At 38.3% G+C, this 17,644-nt stretch overlaps 1 protein-coding gene across 2 annotated transcripts; it reads right to left on the bottom strand.

Moving 5' to 3' along the window:
* LOC145787668 (TIP41-like protein) lies at nt 1–9,804 on the bottom strand. Of its 2 annotated transcripts, none has more exons than XM_082599463.1 (6): nt 9,695–9,804; nt 2,686–2,865; nt 2,105–2,204; nt 1,876–2,007; nt 1,018–1,176; nt 1–545 (listed from the first exon to the last, which is right to left on the bottom strand). In XM_082599463.1, exons 1-6 carry the CDS (start codon nt 9,700–9,702, stop codon nt 348–350), a joined length of 777 nt encoding a protein of 258 aa, XP_082455589.1. In that variant the 5' UTR covers nt 9,703–9,804; the 3' UTR covers nt 1–347. The 2 variants fall into 2 exon arrangements, with proteins under 2 accessions (XP_082455589.1, XP_082455588.1); XM_082599462.1 differs by lacking the exon at nt 9,695–9,804 and adding an exon at nt 6,611–6,740.
* Nucleotides 9,805–17,644: the final 7,840 nt, after the last annotated feature.

Genomic DNA, 17,644 nt, shown 5'->3' with positions numbered 1-17,644 from the left:
AGTTTCTTTTAGTCAAATGATTGTCCACGGCGTCTTTCCATGTTTATTACTGCGCAACATAAGTTGACGACAAACATCATACGGGCCAACGTCAAGAAAAGCAACAAAGACGTCATTACTTTATAATTATGATGCTTGAACAATTGGAACATGTGTGAACTGCCGACGCGTTACAAAACTTGACAACTAGAATTAGGTTCGCAGCAGAATGAGATAGGTGAACAGACTGCAAAAATCAGACATTCTGTGATTTCACGGTAATTAGCAATTTTTTCTAAGATCTAAAAAGTTTGCGTGATTGGACATGGTAAAAAAATCAATATAGAGAGTTTAATTTATTGCATGAACTAGCTCGTGTCAGGTTTTAGGCATTCATTTGAGATTGTCCTAGTTTCGGAAGGCGATACTTTCGTAGCTGAACAGCCGAGAGTCAAGTCTCTGCCGGTCGTGGCGGTTTCAAACTGCAATGCTTGGATAGAATGTAACTTCACTGTTAAAAATCGGTCAAGAAGGTTCGGGTCTATCAACGTTGACGCGGGAACATGCTGAAAAAGAGAAATAAAACCAATAGACAAACGTGCAGTGATGTTGTTGTTTACAAGGCTGTGGTGAAAGCTGAAACCAATGTTAGAGGGGAAGGGGTCAATTCTAAATTCAATTTTAGCTCTGATTTTAAGATACAACAGTATATTTTAAAATCTCTGGTATAATTTGCACTCAAACACCTCTCTCTACCCCGAAAACACCTTTTAAAAAGTAGGGAAGGTAAGTTGATACGTTTTTCACAGTCCCAAACATAGTTTTGGTTGATCTACTGAAGGCTACTTGATCCACATATATAAAACAAGAAAATAATTACCGTACAAATAAAAAAAGAAAATTGGAAAATCATGTTCTCACGAAGATGTCTCTTCACAAAACGGTTTTCGTCTTTTTATTGATTGAACGTTTGATTACAGCTTATTGCAATATCAAGTACAATATGATGCTGAATACTTATCTCCGTTGAGAACTCACTTTTAACTCAGCAAAACTTTTTTCTTTCTCAGTATGCTCTTTGATGACGTGGTCAGCGCCGAACTCATGGTAGAAACGGGTGTCATAAATCCGGGATAAGACTTTGTCCACACGTAAGTAAAAGCGCATAAGTAAAAAGAAGCAAGAAGGCATAACTCGCTGAAAAAATAATGCTGGCATTAAAAACGAAACACAGTAAGCTTGGAGATAACTTTTTTTAATGTTGTAAAAGCATTAAGTTTTGATGAACGTTTCTTCACAACCACACAGTACACAAACAGACAGCATAGACAAATCTCACTACTCACGTCTCACAAGTATACAAAAGTCACCAACCCCATAAGTAAATCACCCTCTTTACATTGATCCAGCATCTACAAACTTTAAACCAATGCAAAAAAAAGGATCAATTTACTGCCTGGAAAAGTGTAAGCAAACTTCCTCTATGGAAGCAGTTCTTTCAGACCACCACTAAGTCAGAGCACTCAGCAGCACAGAAAACACTTGTATTTCGCAAACCATATATCGGTGTTAAACTGTTGATACTCCTAGCTAACCGTGAGATTGCTAATCATTTATTATCTTTCGAAAATGGACTGTAAAAAGAATTATGTAATGTATCGATTGCTTTTTACGACAGATTGATAATGGCATAGGCATGTTTCTCAAAGAACGTATATTAAACTTTTAAGTTTTAACGTTTTATTTTAGCTTAAATTGCATAAATGTCTATTGGGAGTCCAATCTATACATAGTACAGCATTCTAATTGCAATATCATAAAAATAACTGAATTTAATTTTGTTCCCTGCCAATAGTTTTCGCTTCAAACATTCGTACACAGAATTTTGTAACTTACGATTTTCACTGTGACTTGTGCACAACCATTGTCTGCTAATTCGTCTTCAAACAGCATCAGCTCTTCAAAAAAGAGAATCTTTTCTCTCGTTTTTAAACGATTTATATCGATTCGTTTGGTTGTGTCAGAAATCTTAAATAGACAAACAACAAAATAATCAGAATCAGTGTAAAAAATAATTGGTTTGCTGTCTGGGTATATAACGCAAGTTTTGGATACTTAAGCTTACCTTCAATTTGTTGTGTTCATCTTCTATAGTTCCCTGATAATTTGTTGTAAACGTCCAATCAAAAGGCTTCACCGTTTCAGCGATATATTCATTGTTCTCCCTGGAAGGACACACTTTAGTGAAAAACAAGCTTACAAGTGGTTAATGTAACTTAAAGATTTTATATACAGTGCAAATTGCAATGCAATAAAAAATAATCTGTTTAATCAATCGTTTGTAGGCCATTTGTAAACCAGATTTCTTGTGGGTGTTGAATAGTTGAGCTCACAATGTGAGTTTTTTGCAGCCATAAATAGATAAAGATTGAAGCACAAATAAGGACTGTTTAACTGATTAAATTAAATCTTACATACAGATCAAAGTATTGTACAAATGCACAATGTACAATTGTACATGTATAGGCCTACAAACCTATCAAATTAACTTATATCAATTGCACTTCTTTAGTTCAAATATTAATGTTAGAACATTAACAGTTGAAAAAACTATTTACTGTAACATGTCGGATGAGGATGATATAGGCTAAACATCGTCTGAACAATTTTTTTTTATTGATATAACTTGGCGTATTCAACTTTTACCTGCTCTCTTTCCATTCTTTAGCCATGGCAACTTTCATAAGGTCGTTATGTGGATCAACTAGCTTTAATGCATCAAGCGCATTAAAATTAATAGAAAAACCCGAACTGTGTTCAATTGTGAGCTTATTGTCCCCAAACGTCATCTCAGGTAGTTGTGGTAAAGGTATATCAGCGAGGATTCTAAAATTCAGAGAAATAAAATGTAAAACATGTAAAATAATATGCTTTTTTATGCTGAATTGATGAAATGTTAAAAAATTGTGATGGAACTTAAGTTTTGCATGCATGCAAAAAAGTAACTGTCTACCAGCACATTGAAATAAATATAATACAAAGAAAATAAAGATTATTGTTTGCACAATAAGACAATTTTGTTTCACTTGTTAAATTAAATGCAATGAATAACAAAATTAACTGAGTAGTCCACCATTATTACAAGAGTACATAGGCGTCGATTTTTTCTTAGAAGAGAGGAATTCTGGGTGGGCGAGAGTTTTCAAACAGATTTCATTGAATGTGTATGTTTGCAAATTCGCAATGGTTAGTCTTTCTCACAAAGACTGCGCTTAGCGTCGCTGCAGCAATTAAGCTTTAATAGGTTTGATGTTTGCTTTCTTGCGCCTTGCGATCTTATGAGCGCTGCTAAACTAAACAAACTTCTTTTATGTTTTCCTTTGCAACCTAAAAAGCGCGTGTCGTGACCTGTTATCCTTGAAGTGGCGCCTTCAGATTTGCCGCATTTTGATTTGTAAAAAGCAGTGTTGTACGCGTCAATGAAATAAATTGACGGCGTCAGCGCGAATTGCCTAAAAACTTTACGGCGTAAAGTACTGCGTCAGCTCTTAAAGAAATTGACAGCGTCAGCGCTAAATTTCTAGCTCTATTTTAGCCAAGCTCTCGCAAAACGGAAGCATTTCAACCAAGTTTAGGCTAACAATAGCTATAAATCAGTGGTTCCCAACCTTTTTGTTGTCACGGACCCCTTTAGATAAATTATTAATTCTGCGGACCCCTACCTAAATTTTGCCTGAAACTCACATACCATTGACTATTGTAATAATTATGCTACTCAACTACTGTACTGTGTCATATTGCATTGCCGCTATGACTCCTGCGGCAAGTATCAGGTTAAACAGTTGCTCAAATAAGAAAATGAATGAATTACTCAAGAAATGTCAGCAGTATTTGAATACTAAGGTGACCCAAAGTGCCATGCCGAAACTTTTTCAACGTAAGCAAATTAAATGAGAGGGTTGTTGTTGCCTTTCCTGAACTAAACGACTGAACTGTGGTTTAGTTTTTGACAATGCAACACGCATGTCATCTTCAACGTCCAGGCGATTTTGATGTTTAGTTTTCATTGTAACAGAGTTGAGAATCCTGCCTCGTAAAGGTAAGTGGTTATGAATGGTAACAAAACAATAATCGCTTGCTTTGCCAAGAATGGTAGGTTTGCAGTTGTGAGCACCAAAATTCTTCCACAGTTTTTGAATGAAATTCAATGCGTAATAACTCTTTTGATCTCAAATCCATTAGGTCATTATTACTGAGATCGTCATCGCTAATGTTGTTCAAGTCAAAAAGAAAAGGATTTCGAATCCATGTTTCAACTTCGTTCGGCAGGTGTTCTAAATTAAAATAAGATTGATATGAGATTTTTAGGGTTTCCAAGTGTGCGCAAAATTTTTCTCTCGTAGAGATCAAAAGAGTACATTCTTTTTGAATTTCATCCATCAAGATCTTCTAACATTGGAAAGTTAGCGTAATTACCTGCTTCCCATCTGCGTTTCCAAACCGGCAACTTGGCTAAAAACGCTTTCAGTTTTTTAGCTGCATCAACTATTGTCACACCTGGTCCTTGAATGCCACGATTAACATTGTTAATATGACCGAAAATATCGGCTAAGTAGGCCATACCGTATAGAAAACTTTTACTCTCAAACAATTTTGAGAGGGAACTTCCTTTTGCTTTCAAAAGAGTTGATACCTCATTTTTTAGCTGCTGCAGTCGTTTTAAAACTTCTCCTCTAGATAACCAACGTACCTCAAAATGATACAAAAGTAGGCTACTTCGTAATCTGACCCTACTTCTTGACAGAGCGCTTCAAAATTACGATGTAATTGACACATTTGCATTTAAACAGAAAAATGAAAGTCGAAAGATCGCTTTTTGTTTTTTTTCTCCAAAATTCATCAAGGTAATCACGGACCCCCAAATGCTTTCTCACGGACCCCCAAGGGGTCCGCGGACCCCAGGTTGAGAACCACTGCTATAAATAAAGAGCAGGTATTATGTTTTGATACTGTATTGTAATTAGCTGCTTAGCTTATTAGTTATTTCCTTGTAGAAACACAAGCGTTTCAAAACGTTTATCTGACAATCTGCTGCGTTTGGGACGCATAATGTCCTTTCCAAGTGAAAACATGCATTCCACAGCAGCGCTGGATGGTATTGGTGCGTTGTATTTCAAAAACAAGTCTTGAAAACGTTTACTCGGAAAGGTAGCCTATCACTATTTCAAGCGTGCTGTGATGGCTTAGCATATATAAATTTTTTAACGAGGTCCACTGCACCAGCATTGCTCTTTTCAGGGGCATAGAGCTCTTGAAATAAAGTATCTTCAACCTCCGCGATGACATTCATAGATTTTTCGCTTTCTCTCTCTGATCCCACGTTCTCCATACAGCTCACGATATGAGTGATCAACAATTGGCAAACTTCTTCCGCTTGTATTCCAGGTAACCATTCCAACCAACACAAAAGCGGGTAATTCGGATGAGTTGCGCTGGCCAGAATACATTGTGAAACTCTCATTGTGAAACGAGATTTTCCATGAAAACAAAAAATGACGCATAGCGCGTGACGCTTAAAATCGGCAAAATATTTGACGGCGCTATCCAGGGCCTGATTAAGGCTCACGGAGGCCCGAGGCACAGCAAAGTTTAGAGGCCCCTATTGGCAATCGCTTTCGATGCAGAGCAGCAGTGCTCAGCTGAAGCATACCGAAATTCGCTGAAGCGTGACGATTTGGAATCGTTATTCTATTTGGCAATCGTTACACAATTTGAAATCGTTACTCAAAAATAACAACTGTACACACACTGGCACATTGGCACAACAACTTTCACCACCTACGCCTACGATACTAATGTAAAAACATTGGGGGCCCCCAAAACCAGGGGGCCTGAGGCCTGTGCCTCGTGTGCCTCATGGTTAATCGGGCCCTGGCGCTATCACTTCCGTCAACTAAAAAATAAACTGACAGCGCTAGCCTCAGCGTCAACAAAAAGTTGACGCCATCAACATACAACACTGGACTAAAAAGCAAAGATTTGTAAAAAGCGATTGTTTCAGTACCGTACGTCTTTAGTTTGTATCGGTTATTTTATTGTCATGTTCATTATGATGTCATATTCCCTTACGCTGACCCGGAACTGAAGTTTGACTGTGACGTAACGAAAGTGAGACCATTCGGATAAAAGATCAAACGTAGCTTTCTCTCACCAGGAATTGCCAGTTGCCGTAGCAACAACAATGCAGTGAGTACCGCCTTTTTTTCAATGCAGCGTTTTTGCGGAATTGCTTTGTTCTGTCGGACATACGTAAAACAAGAAGTTGCGCTGCAGTTGGTTGGATAATTCAGCGTTTAACAAAAACGGAAATAGCCCAATTGTAACGAACACTTCATAAGTGTCATGAAAACAGGGTGGGCGAAACATATTTTGCCCACCCTCGTTTCACGGCAGGGTGGGCGTCGCCCACCCGGCCCACCCTATTTCGACGCCTATGCAAGAGTATATTGACATCTCTACCCTATTTTTAAGCAATGTCGAACACAGCATGTTTTGTATAAATTACAAAAGAAACTGTGACCTTATCAACTTTTCACTAATAGAATACAAGATATACAAAGGAATGACAAACTTTTCAATTTCTTCTGATTTCAAAATATGACTCTTCTCAGAAATAAATTTCCATTGCCCGATGACAAACGGTTCTCGTTTACCAGCAAATGGTGTGCCAACACGAGCAGCCATTTTATAAATATAGTTATAAGGCTGAAAAAGTGAATTTAATGTGACAGGAAATATAAAGTGTAATAACAAAATGTTTTGAAAGAGGCATTAAAGACAATAAAACTTTTAATTAACAAAGTTGACAGTACGTATTACAGGCCTCGAAATTTGTACTTTTTTCCGGCGGTCAAGCATGTCCTACCGGACTGGCCCTTTCAGCGGACATTTACTATCTCAACCGGACATATTTTTTGCATACGTAGATTTTGCACAAAATTACACTACAGTACTGTGTAGTAGGGTGGGTCGATTTTCACATAAAATTGTCGGATTGTCGCATAAATCAGTATTTAGGTGAGGCTTGCCATACCGTACTAAATAAAGTGTTAAAATTTCAATGTGATGGTGTGCTCCTAACCACTTACCCCAGGTGGTATGGAAAAATACAATTTTTTACTTCACGGTAAATTATATTCAATAGGTAGGCTACAGTGAAAACAAAACACAATTGAAATGTAATAAGTTAAAGCCACGCCTGGATGTTAAATTAAACAACACAGTCTTTCTTTGATTCAAATATAGGCCGCCGCTTCCTTGCATCAAAATAGAAATCAAAATAATATCAAAATATCATCAAAAATCATTGAGTTCCTTTTCTTCTTTCCGACAGTTTTGAAGCTGACCTCAGCGACTACACGAATCATTCTTTCAACTGCTTGAGTCTGTGGTGTGTATAACGACTTTACTGGGACTGACTTTATTGCATCCCAAAGTTCATCCTTACTCTTAGTTCTTAGGTAATAATAATGGTGGTTCAGTATCCTCAATCTGTGGCCAGTCGATCATATCAATATAATCCATCGCATAAAGATTCAGTTGATTAGCAGGGCGATGGAATCGTCATATTATTGTAGATGAAAGCTTTCGTGCTTTCAGAATTCGCCTAACCGCTACTTCACGAATGGGAGGTCTATTGTCATGAAGCATGGCATAGGCTATATAATAGCAAGTTTTCGGGGTGAGTTGCATAACAATTTTACTTGATCGATTTGTCGATGACAGACTGTACTTCTACTGGCTCAAGTCCACGACTGAGTTGTATCATAAGGAAAAGTAGCCTACTGCTGGAGCATAGCTGATATCTGTGGCCATCTTAGTGCAGCCATACAGGCCCATATACAGTTGCAATGGATCGGTTCAATGTCTTAACAGCTTCTGATGGATGGGTTTTAAACCATTCAGGCACGTTTTAAACCTTTCAAGGTTTTGCCACCTTTTCCCGTTCGTTAACGTGCTGGTAGGTCTATATCGATTTTTGTAGTTAGTATCTTTTTCGTCCCGGACGCGTTAAAGACGAAAAATAAAATGATTGATGATTTGACTAACATAATAGCGGCACATTCGATTTGCTCCTGTGAATGATGATATTTCCCAGGAACTCTGTGTAAGAGTGTTTCAGAGCATTCCCCAGAACTGATTGCACGGCAGGTTTCCAAAAGGTACTTCTGGTCCGTGCTTAGATTTTTGAATTGTCCAATTTTGGCAAATGGGGAGTTTCAATTTTATCAAACAATGCGATCTCCAAGGCTATAAGGTTTGACCACAGAATATCGCCAATTTCACCAATGAATGTTTCTGGACCAGATGTCTTTCCAAATAATCCAAATAGATGCTGCAATGGTAACTCATTGATGGGCAGCAAAGGCCAATATATATTCCACTGAACTTCATACTGGATAATGGATATGATCTTTTATTTTAGCAATTACTCCATTACGATTCCCAGTGTTCACTGCTGTCCCGTCACAACCTGTTATTCGAATTCCATCCATGTTCATATTCTCGTCGATCATACATTTTAAAATAAACACAACCTAGATGTCACCAGGTTGTGTCAGTAAAACGTAATGGTATTCTTTTATTTTTCTCCTGTGGCGGTAGTCATCAAAGACATATGATTCATCCTTTCTCCCATCAAAATAGAGCGATATAAATTATTGACGACATGTTGTGTTGGTTTCAATCCAGTACGCCTCCTGACTTGGCTATGTCTCACTTTCCGTGGGTCAATAATGATGTCTGTGGAGAAGTTTTTTCCCAACACATCCTGCAAAGTAGCAGTGGCAATAGCAGCAACTGTTTCGTCAGAAACCATCTTTTGATGGGCTTCCCTTGCAACACAAGGGATTGGGATGGTATTGTAGGCACTACTTGTTGAGACACTCTCCGTGTAACTCGGATCACTATCGGATAAATAAGATAAAGAATCAATTTCACAAAGTTTTTTTGTGGCGTGTTAAACCGCACAACTATTAGAAGTTCGCTCACTGCGCAGGATTGCCAGATTGGGCAAAAAAATGAGATAAAATGACAAAAGTTTCCGCAACTTTTCTCCTAATCTGGCAACCCTGCTATAGAAACAGGGGGTCATTGGGGTAATGGGTTGCTGTGCACCAAACGATTTTAAACTTTGAGGAAATGTTTAGAAGGTAAAGCCGCACCTATGTTCAAATTTATATGATAAATGGAGAAATCGACCCACCCTACTGTGTAGTCGTGTTTGTAGAAGATTTTCTACAACAGAATAACTCTGCAATGGTTGATGGCTTAATTAACCGACCTTGAAGTAGGCTATACTGGAGCAGATTGCTTGCAAATAAATCAGTGCGTTAATGACAGTCGTGTAATGACGCAATAAACACAATTGAAAACAACAATCCAAATTTCCTTATTACAAAAGCAACTACGATCACTTATTCCGTGGTTTTTGCGTTATAGAATCGTTGTGCCAAGCGATTACTGCCGGCGCGGGGTCGTAAATCTCCAGCTCAGGACCGTCCAGACAAATGCGCATTAGTGACTCAATAGTGTTAGCCCTCAATAGTGTTAACTAACTAACACAATAGTGTTAGTCTAACACCCTCCCTTCCGTGCAGAAATTCTATTTCTATCAGTATGAGCGTGAATGACTGAATAAGGTCGCCACATTCACCTGAGCATGTGCGGAACCCAGCTGAGACTTGCTTCTCTGTGACATTTCTTTTTAACAAACGATCAATGTAACGCAATAATCCTCATTGTTAAAATTAGAATACATATCCTGCCGAAAAGTTTAGACAACTTTATTTCAAGGCAACATTGCAAGGCGTTGAAATGATGTAAAAATGGCTACTTTTGCCATCAACTCGTTAACCACGCCACTCTAATGTGATCTTTAAAGCAATTGCCTGTACTATTGATTGTTTCAGCTCCGTATTTGTTCGCGTTAAACAAACAATTGTAACAATTCAAATTTAAAATATATTTTTGCTGCATTAGCTTTATTTTTGTCAAGAATTTTGCGGCGGTCATTTATGACCGACCAATGAGTCGGCTTCGGCAGACATTCGAGGTCATTCCGGAGGTCATGTCCGCCATGACCGCCGGAATTTCGAGGCCTGGTATTACACTAATTCAGAAAAATGAATTTATTTATAAAAATTTCACCACACAAGTGGGGCTTCTTCAGTATAGTTTAATTAATAGTCTGAAAATGTACTTAAAGCCAATACTTGAAAATTACAGCCTACTTAATCTAAGGATTGTCTTTCTCAAAACTGTAACATTTCAATAGCCTATGCAATTACCTACGGTAGTAATCGTCAAAACAATAAATTTGTTATTACAAATTGATACTTGTAGTAAATTTAATAAAATATGAAAAAAAAGGAATACATATATACAGTGGCGTACGCAGGGGGGGGGCCATTGGGCCATGCCCCCCCCCCCTTAAAAATGGTTTAGTAGTTAACGGCGTAGATTAAGGCATTTAATATGTTTTGCATTGCTCTGTCAAAGCAATCACTGTAACAATGTTGTTTTATAGACTAAGCCAATACGAAATACATGGCCCAATCCACCTACCCCACCCCAGGTATGCCAATGTAGAATAGTGTTCTGTAAGCCTATTATATAGTGATTAGTGAGAGAGAAATGGATAAAGTCTAAACTAAAACCATACTGGGATATCATGAAGACGTCTGGGATATCAATGGCCAGTGGCGTAGCCAATGGGGGGGGGGTTTGGGGGTTACAAACCCCCCTTTGGCACGCGTGTGACCTCACGATATTGAGAATGATGCTTTCAGTCTCTTTATGCTTGGGAATGATGCTTTCAGTCTAAAAAAAACTTGCCTAATTTTAAACTAAACTGCATTAAAAGAGCGAGTTTTGCCAATACCAAACATCTCAGCCAGGAATTAACAATAAGAAAACATAGAGACTTAGCTTTATTTCCGAAAAATGCCGAAGAAAACATGATCTTTATCCTTTTGCTATGCCACCTGACAGCACCATTTTACAGGAATATTCATACCCAGATTTTTGTTGAAAATGCTCTCAGAATGCACCAAATTCAAAGTAATTTTTCAAAATTTTCTGGGGGAGGCCCCCCAGACCCCCCGTCGCTGGGTGTCGTCTTAAACGAAAACGTCGTCGGGCTTCGCCAGACGGTCGTCAAAGCCCCCCCCTTTCAAAATTCCTGGCTACGCTACTCTCAATGGCCCCCCCCCCTTGAGAAAATCCTGCGTACGCCACTGCATATATATATATAACTTACACAAACAAAACTTTAACTTGCCGTAGCAATTGCTTTTGACATTATATCTTTAAAACATTAAAAGAAGGCACTGGCTATTTTACCGGCGCTGGTCTTTTAAACTAAAACATTATTTGACCGGTCATGACGTCACTTATTTTTTCTTTTACCTTCTCTTCCAAAGCAAAAGACGAGAGAAAAGCAAATATAAAAAGTGCTTATATAAGTTCTAAATTCAACCACATTTTTTTTCAACTGAATCAGTGGCGTGTGCGATATTTATCAGTCTGGTATTCCACGGATGTGAGTTTGATACTACATAGAAGCATTTTCCTTTGAACTAAATTGCCTGCAAAAAAACACTGCCTAAAAGTAAACTGAACATTGATGAAACCATTTTTACTCTCTACCAAAATTGTACGGTACCGTATCTTAATAATGTTTGGTATTATTTATTACACCCCAAGTCTAGATGTAAGTACGTCAACCGGGGTGACTTTGTTCACCGGGGTGACTTTGATCAGCACTGTTTTAGCTTTGTAATTGCCAATTTGAGTAACTGGACTTCGCTCAAGTACTTCAGACCCCATCCTTGGAATTTGAGCGAAGTCCAGTTACTCAAATTGGCGATTACAAAGCTAAAACAGTGCTGATCAAAGTCACCCCTGTGAACAAAGTCACCCCGGTTGACGGTACGCATAATGTCTTAGTTAGCAAGTTTTGTAGGAGCTGTCTGCTGTTGAAATGAACAATTTCAGTAAAACCTTAATTAAAGCCTAGCAGCTAGGCCACAGCATAGCTGGTCAGTGGTCAGCTAAAGTGGGAAAACTTCTACAAATGCCATGGTTTCAAATCCAAAGAGTTTCCAATCCCAAAGATAAAAAGACACCCTCATCAAAATCTATGAACGTGCAAAAAACTCTTGTTTTTGATTTTATATCGATAAAACTCCATTCAAGACAAAACAGTTTTTCAGTTTTTTCCAACAATTAATAGTGGAAATGGACATTGTTTGAGTAACTGTGGTTTTTATTTATACTGTTTAGTTTCGTCATGAAAAAAGATTACAGAAAACCAGGAGAGTCGTATAAATATTTATATTCCATAACACAACCAAAAGCATATCTTTCAAGGTATCTTGCCATCCACTTTAACAAAACAAATAAAAAGACACCAATTTATTGAAGAATTAGATCAACTAAAAAAGTAAGAAATCAACTCATTGCTCTTATTTTTTTGTAAAATTATGAAAGTGAGCTTTTTGTTTGTTTTTGGCGTATAGGTTGTAGGTGGTCGAATAGTGTACGCTAAGCACTACCGACTCATTTGTATTAGCTTCTACCATTGTTAATTAATGTTATTGTGTTTACTTTGAATTATTATACTACTTCTACAATGCTTACTTTAGTGTGGTATTAATAGACAGTGCACTCTAGAAGAGTTAAGGTTAGAACAACTCCCCTTCTGAGGTAGGAGTCGCATGTCGGTAGTGCTTAGCGTACACTATTCGACCACCTACAACCTATACGCCAAACTGGAGACGCAGGCAGAATTGTAAAGGGGAACGCCACATGTTTATCTTTATCCTGCATTGCGGGAAAGCGGACTTGAGCGCTATGCACCGGTGTATGCCTTCCAACATACACCTGACCCACGCTGCAGCCGACGGCAATGTCTGTTTCCGGTTGTCTACTCTGTTTATGACTTAAATTTGGTACTACGGTACCCATTACTCGAAATTGATCACTGGTTAGAGGCAATTATCGTTAAGTTTCTTGCCCAGAGAAACAACAGCAAGTGCGGGTGGCTGGAGTCGAACATGCAGGCTCTCGACTGCGAGCCAAACGCGCTAACCACTCGGCCACTGCTGCCGACTTTCAGGTGTTGCAATCGTGCCATATACGTAGCAGCCACTTGGCGGTTCTGGCTCTGCGCCAGGGGCGGCAGGCTGCAAGGAGGCGGCAAAATGAGGCTGCACAGTGCACACAGCACGAGAAATGAAGTGAAAGTAGCCTATTGCAAAAATAAATGAAGACGACGAGGTGGACTTTTTGGAGTTAGCTGTGCAAATTGACAGATTTAAGAGACTGGTGCGAAGCAGTGAAACCACGTTTGATCGTAATGCAACAGCGTTTGATGTTTTACAGTGGTTAGCTAAATCACACCTACTTGATTCGACACCATATTTATGCTTGTGTCTGAAACTTTATCTTACCATTGGTGTTTCAATTGCGAGCTGTGAGAGGAGTTTCTCAAAGCTCAAAATGATAAAGTCGTATTTACGTTCTGGTTCTACCATGAATGATGATCGGCTATCAGCTTTATCGATTTTTTCTATAGAAAGAGACTACGTTCAAAAACTTGATTTTGAAGATATTATTGCTGATTTTGCTTCAGCGAAAGCTCGAAAAGTTCAATTTTGAGGCGGCTATTGATCTTTTATTTGCCTAATACATTTGTTGTCCATTTTTTTGTGTTTTATTTTTGGCCTTAACACTGAGATAGTGAGGCTTCTTTCTCAAGCAATATAGAACTTCTGAGACGCGGCACATTATTTGTAATTATTTTTATTGAAAAGATTACTTGAACATGAAACTACGTATTTCAAAATTTGCTGCAGTCTACTTAGGGCGGCATTTTCAACGAAAGCCAGAGGCGGCAGCATATGCTCCTACACCACTAAACTGATTGCCTTGCTTTGGTATCATGCACATGATAACATCTGCGTTTTGTCGCTTCTACCTATGTCCAGACCTCTGCTATGCTTGGCATGCAGTATATTGTTTTTGTTGTGATGATCAGAAAAGAAATGAAAAAGGTTCTCCTACGACTCAACACATAGCTCTGTTTTAGGGTAATTCCCAATTCTTGTAACTGTGGACAACCGTTATGCGCAGGTTTCTTGAGCAGAATTTTTGGTGGTCGCTGTTCTATAGTGAGTAGTGGCAGTGCTGACGCCCAGGAAGACCGCTTCTTCTCAACAGTATTTTTAGTGCTTACACAGATTGGCAATGGTTTGCTTTTGCGTAGGTATACCAGTAAAAAATTAAAAGAAACTTGAAAAACTGTTGTTTCAAATGTTTTCGGCAAAACTTTCTGCCCTCTTCAGGAAAATATCTTAATTCATCTAAACAAAACAAAACAAATTTTGTTTTGTTTAGATGAATTAAAATATTTTCCTGAAGAGGGCAGAAAGTTTTGCCGAAAACGTTTGAAATTATGTATCTATTTCATTTCTGTATTAATTTTAAATTATGCAATTCAATGTTATTAAGTTGTTATCGATTGTCTGTCTATGTTATTTCAAGTATTCTACCCCATGGCATATGCCAGCAGGCCCGTAACTAGGGGGGGCGAAGCCCCCCTGCAAAAATGTTGGCACCCCCTGGAAAAAATTATGTTAATTAGCTCTGTTCGCTGACTTTTCAGTTTTATACTCAATTTTCTTGTGTTATTTAATTGTAAACATTGTGTGTTTAAGGGTGTGGTAGAATGTTGTCTCTAAAACAAAGTTTGCCTAATTTTAAACGAAACTGCATTAAAAGAGCGAGTTTTGCCAATACCAAACATTCAAATATCTCAGCCAGGAATTAGCAACAAGAAAACATAGAGACTTAGCTTTATTACCGAAAAATGCCCTAGAAAACATGATCTTATCCTTTTGCTATGCCACCGGACAGCACCATTTTACAGGAATATTTATACCCACATGTTTGTTGAAAATGCTTTCAGAATGCACCAAATTCAAAGTAATTTTTCAAATTTTTCTGGGGGAGGCCCCCAGACCCCCCGCTGCTGGGTGTCGCCTTTGGCGAAGACGCCGTCGGCCTTTGCCCGTCAACCCCCACCCCCTTTCAAAATTCCTGGCTACGCCACTGACTGTTTCTATGATAAACTAGTCTAATGTAAACGTTGTACTAGGCCTACGATTAATGTTCTTGCGTAAATATACCCACATTGTGTACAAACGTCGTTTTCGTACATGATACAGAAGGTAAAAGTTGGGCCCCCTCTAGAATACTTTTTGCCCCCCCTGCTGCTCCAAGCTAGTTACGGGCCTGTATGCCAGGGGAGTTGATATTTAAATTTTTTGTATTGTTCTATTGCTTATCATAGCTTTATTTAAATGCGTCAACTTCTATTTTTCTTTTCCAACGCAACATATTACTAGTTTTTATGTAAATCTAGTTTAGTAAACACGTATTTGTGTAATAATACAGCAATTATAGCCAAAAAAAACTATCTGCAATAAAGCAAAAAATAAAAAATTATGTAGTTAGTATCAAATTTCTAAATTATATTGCTTGTTTTTGGTATTAGAGCTGCTTGAAAAAACCTGGGTTATTGTGGACCAAGGTTATAACCTCCTGCTTGAATAACCGGTTTATATTTCGCTGGTGGATAGTCTATTTTTTAGTAGGCGACAGTTTCCGGCATTTGATGGGACAACTTCTAGCATGAGCAAGTCTTGTGTTATGTTTAGTTTTAGTTTAGTTTTCAAAACAAACATTTATTTTATGTTGACAAACAAATTTTTATCTTGTTTGATTTTGAGATCATTGCAATTTGGTTTTGCTATCCGCTTGAAGGAAATATGAAATGCTAATGCATGAGAATGACAGACCAACGTAACCCATAAATGACAGACCAACGGTGGGCAAACTGCGTCTCGCGAGCCACATGCGGCTTGCCGATATCTTTCTTGTGGCTCTTCTAGCTGAATAGTAATGTTGAGAAAGTGTTGTTATCTCATAACTCAAAAGCTTATATCAGACACAGCTTAAAAGTTTCTAAACAAAGTCAAGGTTTTATAGAGACAAATGTCAAAAAGTTTGCGGGAGGAGTTGCAAGTCAGATTTGCAGGAGTTAAAACCATGCACGAACCAGGCCAGAGGTTCTCAACCTTTTCAGCTTCAAGGACCACCTAAAAAAATCGTTTCTCAGTCACGGACCACTACTTCCCTCCCCTTCCTTTTCCCCTTGCAAGGAACAAATGTTACTTATTGCTTGCTAAGTCATTAACAGTGGGCTAGTTGGTTTTAGAAAGATTGCTACATTTAGTGTGAGCCTTGAGCTTGCACATTTGAGCACAGCATATCCAAACAAAGTGTAATACTTGAAAGACTCAATCGGAGTTCATCTTCGACTTCAAGTCAAGAACCATACTTTGCTTTTATTGTAGGCTAACCAATGCAGAAAATCCACATTGATAAAGATAAGATGTCGCAAAAGGTAAAATAATTTTCAAAGCTTTCTGAGACAGTTGTTGATACTCATGTGAAGCTTGTATCCAAAATTTCATTAAGCTCACTCTCGCAGATGGATGCAACATATGCAAAGTAGTGTCACTGGTCAGTCCATGAACTGGAAACCCATGAAAAACTCTGAACGTTCAAATCACCAAAGTAGAAGTTAAAATGATCCTGCAGTGACTGACTATGGTTAGAAATAAAATTCATCAACTGTTGTTTATTGATTTCAGAATTTTCTGGTTTCTCAGTGAATTCGTACAATTGGTCAACCATGTCAAAGTTGCCCTGCAATAATCTTGTCTTCCAAATACAATTTTTTTTCGTAAAAGCAGACACTTTACAGGCCTCGAAATTCGTTTTTGTTGACGGTGGACAAACGTGTCCGGTCTGAGCAGCTATCTCGGCGGACAAATTAAGTCTCACGGCGGACACACCAGTTTTAGCGTTGATCGTCATGTTTAATCACTTTATCTTGATAATTCTTTGCCATTTGAGAACTACTGTATAGCTACGGTTGAGTAGGCTATTTAAAATATTAGTGAAGTCACTGACTTTGAAAGGCTTTCATCAGACCAACGATGTGCGCTCGAAGAGTTAAAGCGCCGTGTGGATGCTTAATACGACGCATAAGTGATTAATTTCCACCGAACGAGGTCGTGTGGCTTTTTGCGTCACAATGCTCTGGGCACGAGTCGGAAAACTTCTACACTAATGCCACTATTTTCTGCTGTGCAAAGTTTCATTGGGCTTTTTTTCTTTAGGTTTATTTTTGTGTGTCTTGTGAGCGAAATTTACTTTTACGTGGGCGTTTTCTTTCTTACTGTAATCCCAAAACTTAACAAATTTTGCTCCAATGTGCTGTTATAGTCCACTCGTATAATCTAACTTTGGAACCAACCTTGCGTGTTATCAATATTACTGATCAAAGCCAGACATTGTGACATAAGACTTGAATTAAGTTGCGCGTGTTTAGTGTAGAGGTGCAGGTATTCCCATCGATTCTTAGCGAATAATTTGCCTTTGTTACACTGATTCAATGTCATCAATCGTTGAAGCAACGTAAAAATCGAAAGTTTTCCTTCTTGAATGGAAGCTAGGAGATACAGTATTCACA

The sequence above is a fragment of the Aplidium turbinatum genome, chromosome 18 (assembly GCF_918807975.1).
Source record: "Aplidium turbinatum chromosome 18, kaAplTurb1.1, whole genome shotgun sequence".
In the NCBI taxonomy this organism is placed as follows: Eukaryota; Metazoa; Chordata; class Ascidiacea; order Aplousobranchia; family Polyclinidae; genus Aplidium; species Aplidium turbinatum.
Note: the sequence above shows the minus strand (reverse complement) of the source record. Positions and strands in the feature narration are given on the sequence as shown.

Excerpts from the sequence above, each read along its gene's own strand:
- LOC145787668 (XM_082599462.1), bottom strand. The coding sequence starts at position 6,723 with ATGGCTGCTCGTGTTGGCACACCATTTGCTGGTAAACGAGAACCGTTT. Across the intron at positions 1,177-1,875 it reads CACAAGTCACAGTGAAAATC|CGAGTTATGCCTTCTTGCTT; the intron begins GTAAGTTACAAA and ends TTATTTTTTCAG. Across the intron at positions 546-1,017 it reads AAAGTTTTGCTGAGTTAAAA|CATGTTCCCGCGTCAACGTT; the intron begins GTGAGTTCTCAA and ends TCTCTTTTTCAG.